Source organism: Lactuca saligna, chromosome 5 (genome assembly GCF_052625555.1).
Source record: "Lactuca saligna cultivar CGN05327 chromosome 5, ASM5262555v1, whole genome shotgun sequence".
Taxonomy (NCBI): domain Eukaryota; kingdom Viridiplantae; phylum Streptophyta; class Magnoliopsida; order Asterales; family Asteraceae; genus Lactuca; species Lactuca saligna.
Genome location: NC_136421.1, coordinates 243,222,134 through 243,232,935, shown reverse-complemented (window position 1 = coordinate 243,232,935; position 10,802 = coordinate 243,222,134). Strand labels below are relative to the sequence as shown.

Genomic DNA, 10,802 nt, shown 5'->3' with positions numbered 1-10,802 from the left:
CTACATGGGAGGGTACATGGGAGGGTCTAGGTACCGTACTGGGGCAGAGTACGACATATATTAATGGATGAGGCCCACAAGTCCAGGTTCTCCATCCATCCTGAGGACACGAAGATGTATAGAGATCTTCGACCTGATTACTGGTGGCCCTGCATGAAGCGGGATGTAGCCTGGTATGTAGAGAGATACCTGACCTACAGGAAGGTCAAAGCAGAGCACCAAAGGCCTCGTGGAAAGATGCAGCTGTTAGACATCCCCATGTGGAAGTGGGAGGACATTACTATGGATTTTATCACTAAGCTCCCCAAGACCGCGGGGTCGATTCGATATGGGTCATCGTGGATCGGTTGACCAAGGGCGCTCACTTTATCCAAATCCACGAGAGCATATCGACCGAGAAGCTAGCCGAGATTTATGTGCGAGAAGTGGTGGCACGACATAGAGTGCATGTCTCAGTGGTATCAGATCGAGATGTCCGTTTTACTTCCACATTTTGGAATCAGTTTCACGACGAGATGGGTACTTGTCTCCACTTCAACACCCCTTTCCACCCCCAGACCGACGGACAGAGCAAGATGATGATTCAAACTCTTGAGGGCATGCTACGTGCATGTGTTTTGGATTTCGGTGGCAGTTGGGATACTTATCTTCCGTTAGTGGAATTTTCGTATAACAACAACTACCATACCAGCATAGATCGACCTCCTTTCGAGATGCTCTATGGGAGGAAGTGTAGGACCCCATTATGCTGGGGTGAGGTCGGTCAGAGGGTCATGGGGAGTACTGAGGTAGTAATCAAGACCACGGAGCGAACCCAGCAGGTCCGGAGCAGGCTCTAGACTGCTCAGAGTCGGCAAAAGAGCTATGCCGACAAGAGACATTCAGATTTGGAGTTTCGGGAGGGCAACATGGTCCTCCTGAAGGTGTCACCCTGGAAGGGTGTCATCCGGTTCTGGAAGCGGGGCAAGCTGGGCCCCAAGTATATCAGGCCCTTGAGAGTCATTGCCTGTGTCGGCAAGATAGCATATCGATTGGATCTTCCCCTGAGCTCAACCAAATCCACAACACTTTCCATGTTTCCCAGCTACGGAAGTGCTTGGTGGATGACACGGCAGTTGTGCCCTTAAGGATATTCATGTTGATGACAGCCTGAATTACATTGAGAGACTAATGGAGATTCTGGATCGCAAGACAAAGGAATTGAGGAACAAGAGGGTTGAGCTAGTGAAGGTGCAGCGACAGTATCGTAAGGGTTCGTAGTGGAAATGGGAGACCGAGGAGGAGATGAGGGAGCACTACCCGGAGTTTTTTCCAGATGCAGAAGATTTCGAGGGCGAAGTCGAAGACAAGTGGGGGAGAATTGTAACGCCTAGTTCCTGGTATGCATTTAACTTATTTATTTATTCATTTTGTAAGAAGGACTCGACGAGTTGGTGGCCCTAACTCGTCGAGTAGAGGGAAGTTTATGCGCGGGGTTTAAGCTGCCTACTCGGCGAGTCGATTCCTCGACTCGACGAGTAGCTTGTCTAGAATGAAACCCTAATTTTGGGGTTCTGCACCCTATTTAAGCATCATAACCCCCATCCCCTGGCCTCATTTACAACCTCCTTGTCCTAAACCCTAATCCACGAAACCCTAGAGATTTTCTTGAGTGTGTGAGCCATTTTTAAGTGATTTTTGTGCATTGTGAAGCTTTTAGAAGAAGAAAAAGATAGAGGGCTCAAGAGGGAAGGAATAGATCCAGAAGCTACACTCCGTTTGCTGCATTTTCTGGTAATCAAGTCTCTAACTTGATCATTCTTCTATTAGATCTAGTTATTTCCTTTTATGAGGGTTTTGTTCAAGAGTCGTGATCTTTAGGTTTTGGACTCCTCAAGTGTTTCATATTCAGATGTGGCATAAATGTGCAATCTTTATGACCATGGAAGTCTCATGCAAGTCATCAAATTAATAAAAGATTTGATTTGTTTTGTATTTTTGTAAATATAAAATGGTGGGTCTACAAGATTATCATGTTTTGGTATTTAAAACTGAAACTACCATAGTTTGGGAAATAAAATTGGTATTCACTACGTTTAGGTAAAAAAAAAAAAACTCAAATCCTTGTACAAAAAAAAAAATTATTTGTAAATCATATACGAACAAACATTAACCGGTAATACTCGGGTAAATTTTGAGTTATTAACCTGTAATACTAATTTATAACGGTAAATTTTGAACAACTTAAATGAGATTGTACCAAAAAAAAAAAAAAATAATAACTAAATATATAAAAAACAATGATTTATTACCTTACAAAATCATTTTACCAAGAATAAAATCTTATCACATTATCCCTATTTTTATATTAAGTACCGGTAAGGTTAATGTATTCACACAAATGAGTATATATCACGTTCACGTATGTTAGTTGAAAAGAAGGATCCAACGACCCATAATTTGTAGACATGACACACACTACACACAACACTAACATCATACATAGATTCCAACTCATCCCTCCACTATCAACAGTGCATACAGTTGAATTCAAATCATGAAACCTATGACCCAAATCTTCAAGAGAGAAAAGAAAAATTCTCTGTAGAAATTCAAAACCCAATTGTCCAAATTGTCAGGCCCAGCAACAATAACGGAGATTGTAATCTCAACTTTAAGAAGTTCGCTCATATGTCTCGTCTCTATCCCTCCTTCTATTCCACATGTTACATGTAGGTTCGGTATAAAGCAACAGAGCAACACACAGTGCCCCCCATTCTTTCAACCAATTATATAAACCATGATCATCATGGAAAAGAAGAAGAGAGATAATGCTGTAGAGTTGTATCAGGAGCCAACTAGCGCCACCTTTGTGTTGACTCGCTTTTTCATGGTTTTCTTGTTTTCCATCCACCAATGTCAATCACACTCACACCCTTCTGTCTTTCTCTCTCTAAATCAATTCTCCTGATTCCTGAATTCGTTGAGGTGGACGGTATGAAACGAGGCACTCGACTCTAGAAATTTTTACTGGTCCTTAAAGGAAGTATATGCATGTATATATGTATATATCGATGTATTTTCTCTCTCTGTCTTATCTCTTTGTGTTTATTGCTTCCCATCCCTTCATTTATGTCACACGGATCCAACCTTTTTCTGATCTAATTTAATTTGTCTTGCACTTTTTGATGATTAACCTTATGGGTTGTGTTTGAATCCTGTTATTGGAGTATAATTGTGTGGCTCGCCAAGTGTTTGTCAAAATGACACACAGAGTCTTTTGTATATTATGATCATCAAAACCTCGTAAAAGCAGCAGCTTAGATTGCTAATCACTCTTTTGCATTTCTTTTCCACCCTTTTCCCACTATGCTTTTCTTCATAACCCTGTCTCTTTCGATCTTCAACCAGACCACTCTTTGGCTGTGGCACAGTGAATTATTGATGGCTACATCCTTCACTTTTATCATACTACTTTCCTCCTGTTAAAACCAGACCTCAATTCCTTTGCTTTGCTTATACCCTTTCTTCTTCTTCTTCTTCTCTCATTCCCTTAATCAAGTATGAGGAATCTTGATTTTAGAAAACATTTTTTACCCCTGTTGATACTCATGTTATCAATCATTGACCTTGTTGATTCAATAAACGAAGAGGGTGCTGTGCTTTTGGAGTTCAAACTCTCTCTTTCTGACCCGAATAACAATCTCCATACATGGAATCAATCCGATTCATTTCCTTGTAACTGGATTGGTATAAACTGTACCAATGATTACAAGGTAACATCTATAAACCTCAGTAACCTTAATTTATCAGGCTCTCTATCACCAATCATCTGCAAGCTTCCATTTTTAACCAAGTTAAACATCTCCAAGAACTTCATTTCTGGCCCCATTCCTAATCTATCATCCTGTCAATATTTGGAAGCTGTAGACCTCTGCACAAATCGGTTCCATGATGATTTCCCCACCCAGATTTCCACAATTTCCTCCCTTAAAATCCTCTCATTGTGTGAAAATTACATCAGTGGTGTAATCCCTGAAGACATTGGGAACCTGACTTCATTGGAAGAGCTTGTTGTTTACAGTAACAATCTCACTGGAATAATCCCCAAATCCATTGGTAGATTGAAGCAACTTAAAATTATCAGGGCAGGTGTAAACTCTTTATCAGGTCCTATCCCCATTGAGATCAGCGAATGTGAAAACTTGCAGGTTTTCGGGTTAGCCCAGAACAATCTAGAAGGTCCGATTCCTAAAGAGCTTCAAAACCTCAAGAATCTGACAAGTTTAGTCCTTTGGCAAAATCGTTTATCTGGTGAAATCCCTCCCGAAATAGGGAACTTCAGTCGTCTGGAATTGCTTGCACTTCACGCAAACACTTTCACTGGAAGCATTCCAAAAGAAATCGGTAAGCTAACACAACTTATGAGGTTGTATCTATACACAAACCAATTAAATGGTTCGATTCCTGAAGAATTAGGGAATTGTGTAAAGTTAGTTGAAATCGATCTTTCTGAAAACCGTTTATCTGGGGGAATCCCAAAAGGGATTGGAAACATCAAAAACCTCCGTTTACTTCATCTTTTTGAAAACCTTTTTGTGGGCGAAATCCCAAATGAGCTTTCACATTTGAAAGAGCTGAAAAAGCTTGACCTTTCGATAAACAATCTGACAGGGGAAATCCCGTTAGGGTTTCAAAACATTTTCTTGGAAAGTCTTCAGCTTTTTGATAACCATCTTGAGGGAAGCATTCCTCCATTGATAGGTTCTAATAGTAACCTCACAGTTCTTGACATATCAATGAACAACCTTGTGGGAATCATCCCTCCACATCTTTGTAAATCTCAGAAACTAATGTTTCTAAGTTTGGGATCAAATAAGTTGTCTGGAAACATTCCACATGGTTTAAAATCATGCAAATCTTTAATCCAGTTGATGTTAGGAGACAATTTGTTAACAGGTAGCCTCCCTCTTGAATTCTCAAATCTTTATAACCTTTCAGCCATTGAACTCCATCAAAACCACTTCACAGGTACTTTACCTCCAGAAATAGGCCAACTACAAAACCTGAAACGCCTCCACTTGTCTGATAATTACTTTTTTGGCCACATTCCTTCTGAAATCGGGAATTTATCACAGCTTGTTACATTCAATGTCTCATCTAATCATCTTTTTGGAGACATTCCTCATGAGCTCATGAACTGTGTAAACCTTCAAAGACTTGACCTTAGTAGAAACTGGTTCACAGGACATGTCCCTTTTGAAATTGGCAATTTGGTAAATCTTGAATTGTTAAAGCTTTCTGATAACAAAATGAATGGACCAATACCAAATTCATTAGGGAAGCTTTCACGTCTTACCGAATTACAAATGGGTGGAAATTATTTTTCCGGAAATGTCCCTGTTGAACTTGGTCAACTCATGGCTCTTCAGATTTCTTTGAATATCAGTCATAACTCACTTTCAGGAACAATACCTCAGAATCTTGGAAACTTGTTGATGTTGGAATCGTTGTACTTAAATGACAATTTACTTGTTGGAGAGATTCCTTCATCAATTGGTCAATTAGTAAGCTTGTTAGTCTGCAATCTTTCTAACAATGGCTTATATGGAACAGTTCCAAACACACCCGTTTTCAAAAAGATGGATTCTAGCAACTTTGTTGGAAACAAAGGGCTATGTGTTGTGGATTCAAATCAGTGTCACCCACCTTCAAATTCAAGATCCAATCAAGATTCTGGTTATGGGATTTCGAAAGAGAAAGTAGTGAGTATTGTTTCTGGTGTTGTAGGGTTTTTCTCTTTGATCTTTGCAATGGGTGTTTGTTGGGCTATAAAGAACCGAAAACCAGTGTGTGTGTCACTTGAAGAAGAACATATGAAGCCTTACGTGTTGGACAATTACTACTTCCCAAAAGTAGGGTTTAGATATCAAGATCTTGTTGAAGCTACTCATAACTTTTCAGACGATGTTGTGATCGGAAAAGGAGCTTGTGGGGTGGTGTACAAGGCGGTGATGGGTGATGGTGAGGTGGTGGCGGTGAAAAAGTTGAAGTCTGGTGGAGGAGGAGCCACGATTGTTGATCAGAGCTTTTTAGCTGAGATATCAACTCTTGGAAAAATCCGGCATAAGAATATTGTGAAACTTTATGGTTTTTGTTATCATCAAGAATCCAATCTTTTGTTATATGAGTATATGGAAAACGGGAGTTTAGGGGAACTACTTCATGGAAACAAGAATGGTAGGTTTCTTGATTGGAATGATAGATACAAGATTGCCCATGGAGCAGCTGAAGGTTTATGCTATCTTCACTATGACTGTAGGCCCCACATCATTCATCGTGATATCAAGTCAAACAACATTTTGTTAGACAAAATGCTTCAACCTCATGTCGGGGATTTTGGTTTGGCAAAATTGATGGATTTCACATCTTCCAAATCCATGTCAGCTGTTGCTGGTTCATACGGATACATTGCCCCAGGTAAAGTTATGAAATTTGTTTCTTAGACTGTAAGGGTAAAATGGTCATTTACTCACCTTCACTTTGTCCGTCCAAAAAAGAAAACATCGTTACCTAATAGTCAAAAAAAAAAAAAAATGAAACACACAAACTTTATGTATACAACACTTCAAACTGACCTTGTGTAAGGGTAAAATGGTCATTTACTCACATCCATGGTTTATTCAGTCCAAAAAAAAAGAAACACTTTATCCATTACACATTATTCGGTCCAAAAAAGAAACAAATAGACTTTGTGCAAGGGTAAAATGGTCATTTACTCAGGTTCACACAGTCTAAAAAGGAAACAAGTTTCATGTATACAAACATGATTACCCACTATTCACTTTCTGTATACAACACATTAATAGGAAAAGAAAAAAAAATAAAGAAAGAAACAACAAATAAACCCTTAGTTTTATTAGTACAAAAATGTGTAAATACAAAAAACAATTCTGACAAATTCTTAAAATTTTTGATTTTAGAATATGCGTATACAATGAAAGTAACAGAAAAGTGCGATATCTACAGCTTTGGAGTGGTGTTGTTGGAGCTTGTGACCGGGAAACCACCGGTTCAACCCGTGGATCAGGGAGGTGATCTTGTGACATGGGTCAGAAGGTCAATCCATGGAATGATTCCAATTTCAGATTTATATGACAAAAGATTAGATTTGAGTTGTAAAAAAACAACAAATGAAATGTCACTTTTTTTAAGGATAGCCGTCTTTTGCACTAGTCCATCTCCTCTCAATAGGCCTACAATGAGGGAAGTTGTAGCAATGATGATTGATGCTAGAGTAAATACACCTTCATCTCCTTCGTCAGAAACACCTCTAGATAATGATTCTAATTCTTGCAAAGGTAACAAAATTTACAACTATTCTCTTCATTAACATATTCCATATTTGTAACAAATAATCAGAACGAATGAATTTAAAATTGATTTGTAGATTATGTGGAGCAAGAAGAAATTAGCACTAGTCCATGGAAGTCGGGTTGACTTTGATCATGGAAGGTCGGACTACCTTTGTTTCATTCTTATTGTACAAAAAGGAAAAAAGAAAAAAGAACATTGATTATACTTTCTAGCTAGAATCCATATTATAATGATCAAGTTCCAAGTTCCAACCTTTGTTTTTGGAATTTGTTTATATTCCGATTTGTGATTCGGTGAACTTGAAGTAGAAGTTGGAGAAATGGAGGTTAGACAGGTTGTATGCTTAATAGTTTGAAATAAACTTTCTTTTTGTGGGAATCAATAATTATTAAATTTGAATCTTGATTATAATTCAGAATTTGTAAGGTAGGTATAATTTGTTGTAATCAAGAAGGAATTATGTGGAAAAAAGGGGATGGTTGGTACATAGTGAGTTGCAACTTGACGTTGATAACATTGTGTATTTGTGTTAGGTAAGAAATTTGAGAGTTTGGGTTATTTTAATAGTGTTTTTAGTTGTACAAAAACTTTGTTCTCTACTCTCTAGTCTTGTTGTTTCCTTATATCCAGGATCGATGCTATCTACCACTGTTTTCAACTATTGTACTTAAAATGTAGTAAAAAACTAGGAAGAGACTCAAATGTCAAATCCTTTTATCGGGTGTTTGTTTCAGCCACATGGGTACTCCGATTAAGATACATAGAATGAATTCTAAATAGATATACCATTTTTTTTTTGTTTTAATAATGATACTTCTAGGAGAAGATAAGGAGCTGGAATTTTTACATTATTTTAATGGTTATAGTAGTATTTCACTAAAAGTTTAGAAAAACAAGGAAAAATTTTACTATTTTTTGATATATTTCTAAATAAACGTTTAGAAAAACGGTGAGCTTATGTATTTAAAAAAATATATATATTAAATAGAACCTAATCATACAAGTTTTATCTTTTTCTTTTCTTTCGAAAAAGAGGACAAGTCTTCGCAAATTATTTTATCATATTTAATCAAAAATCATTGATTATATAAAAAATAATGATATATTGATATTTAAAGATAATAGTTTGTACTTGTACAACGAATTTAATGAGAAAGTGAGAAGATAACGTATTAATCTTTATAAGGGTACATAGCGTGGTTCATCGTACTATAAGGGGGCTTATTTAACTAACCCATGTAATTGTAGGGACCAAATTGTAAATTTTAACTTTTAAAGTATTTAGGCATTTAAATCTTCTTTATTGTGTGTTCTCAACTCAAATGCAGATCTGACATGACTTGTACATTTTTGTAATAAATTTTTACATAGAAAAAATTTATTTATCCAATTCACTTTTTATCTACCTATTAAATGATATTCAAAATATTTAACTAATATTAAAATATAAGAGTTGAAACCTAAGTAGATATAAAAATTTCTATAGAATTTGATTCCTATATAAGAAAGAAAACATCGAAATAAAAGGCTATATAGTTCATTTTTACAACACTGGCCCTTTCATATAAAGAGAAAAGTTAAAGCCTCCAAGAAAAATGAAAAACTCTCAACAAAATTTATACATTCCCCCCTACCATTTTAATTTTTATCTAGTTTAGACTTTAGATCACATTTTTTCTATAACAATAGTAGTTTTGGTTGGAATTTAAATTACGTTTAGACCCCTTGCTTTTCGTTAACAAGTTACTAAGGCCCTTCCAAATCGAACGCCGTTTCTTGAAGTTGGAGGGTGTGCTCACGTGATTACCACCTGTCTTGCTACTTCTCTTCACCACCACCCCACGGTGCTCCGGCGGGCTGTAAGTACGGATCAACGGCCACTTGATCCCATCGAAAAATGGGTGGCGTTTAATGTCCGTGGCACCGCTAGCGCAACCTAGTCGCCTCCTTGGATCCTTCACCAACAACTTCTCTATCAAGTCCTTGGCCTCCGCCATTCCCAACGGAGCTTGAGCTTGTTCGATTTCCTTTTCTTCCCCAAACGTCACTCCCGTGCTCGATGCTATATTGCGCAGGGTGGAATCTTTGCTCCCTCCTCGGAACGGTGTCCTTCCGTATAATAACTCGTACACCAGCACACCAAATGCCCACCAGTCAACGCCGTTGCCATGGCCGCTGCCGTTGACCAGTTCCGGAGCCAAGTACTCGTGAGTCCCGACGCATGATTTCGAGAAAGCCGTCGTCGGCTCTGCTACAAACTCTGTCACCATTTCTTCTTCATCACGTCTACGAATGTTGCCGCCGTAACATGAGCCGCCGCGACTCCGGGTTGTCGTCGTCCCTTGGATCCTGTTATCCAGTTTTGGTATGACGTCGGAATTGAAACACAAATCAAAATCCGACAACATAATGTGACCATCTTCCCGGATCAAAATGTTCTCCGGCTTCAAATCCCGGTAGACTATCCCAAGAGAGTGGAGGTATTCAAGAGCCACTAAAACCTCCGCCGCGAAGAACCTAACAGAATCGATTGGTAGCCGATAATTAGGTTGCTTCCGAAGCAAGGAATGAAGATCGCCGTTGGGACAGAAATCGATGAGGAAGCAGGTGTAGTGAGACACTTCCAGATGAGCGTACAGCGTCGGGAGAAAAGGGTGGTCAAGGGACGAAAGAATCCGAGCTTCAGTCTGGACATGAGAGAGCTTCTTGGAGGTGAGTAAGTTGTTATCAACAACTTTAATGGCGAAGTTAGCGTGTTCATAGTCTCGGAGGCGACAGAGGAAGACCCGGCCAAGATTCCCCGATCCCACAAGGCGTACAAGCTTAAGGTGACTGAGATGGAGAATCCCATCAGAGGAAAGGTTGGTGGCAGCTTTAATGGCGGACCAGTTAGCATCTGATTTCCGGTGAGGACGAGAATGGAGGTTAGGTACAGCAGTGGAAGAGGTGGATGCGGAGGCGGAGGAGAGACGAGTGGATTCGTTAAAGCTTAGACATAAGCTGGAACGAGCAAGACTGGAGCGTGCACTGGAGGAGGCAAGGGTGGTTGTGGTGGTGGTGGTGTTGCAGCTGGTGAAGCTGAAGTCGATATCGGAGTCTTGACGGGAGATGGTGTGATGATCGTCTTCCATTGCTATTTGTTGTGATTGTGGTGTGTAGGGATTGTGAGGATGGTCTTATAACTTATAACAGAGGGGAAGTGGGACATGTGTAATTTAATCGCCTTAACGTGTCGGTTGACCAAGTGGAGAGAGAGAGAGAGAGAGAGAGAGAGAGAGAGAGAGAGAGAGAGAGAGAGAGAGAGAGAGAGAGAGAGAGAGAGAGAGAGAGAGAGAGATTCACCATATTTAAGAAAGTAGTTTAATAATTAATAGTAAAAAAATGAAAGTTGGGGGGAGGAAATTTTAAAGAAAGAGTAACTAACATTCACATTCGAATCGACATTG

At 39.0% G+C, this 10,802-nt stretch overlaps 1 protein-coding gene and 1 pseudogene across 2 annotated transcripts; one reads left to right on the top strand and one right to left on the bottom strand.

Annotated features, from left to right (window-relative positions):
• The first annotated feature begins 2,565 nt into the window (after positions 1-2,565).
• Positions 2,566-7,843, top strand: LOC145047165 (Leucine-rich receptor-like protein kinase family protein). 2 transcript variants are annotated; one of them, XM_078995398.1, is made up of 3 exons: positions 2,586-6,459; positions 6,963-7,340; positions 7,430-7,843. In XM_078995398.1, the coding sequence occupies exons 1-3, from the start codon at positions 3,543-3,545 to the stop codon at positions 7,477-7,479; spliced, it is 3,345 nt and encodes a 1,114-aa protein (XP_078851524.1). In that variant the 5' UTR covers positions 2,586-3,542; the 3' UTR covers positions 7,480-7,843. The 2 variants fall into 2 exon arrangements, with proteins under 2 accessions (XP_078851525.1, XP_078851524.1); XM_078995399.1 differs by lacking the exon at positions 7,430-7,843 and having other exon boundaries at positions 2,566-6,459; positions 7,009-7,168.
• A 982-nt stretch (positions 7,844-8,825) lies between these two features.
• On the bottom strand, positions 8,826-10,531 carry LOC145047164 (serine/threonine-protein kinase WAG1 pseudogene; annotated as a pseudogene).
• Positions 10,532-10,802: the final 271 nt, after the last annotated feature.

Coding starts and splice junctions, on each gene's coding strand:
- LOC145047165 (XM_078995398.1), top strand. CDS start 3,543: ATGAGGAATCTTGATTTTAGAAAACATTTTTTACCCCTGTTGATACTC. Junction 6,460..6,962: donor ATACGGATACATTGCCCCAG/GTAAAGTTATGA, acceptor TTTTGATTTTAG/AATATGCGTATACAATGAAA. Junction 7,341..7,429: donor TGATTCTAATTCTTGCAAAG/GTAACAAAATTT, acceptor ATTGATTTGTAG/ATTATGTGGAGCAAGAAGAA.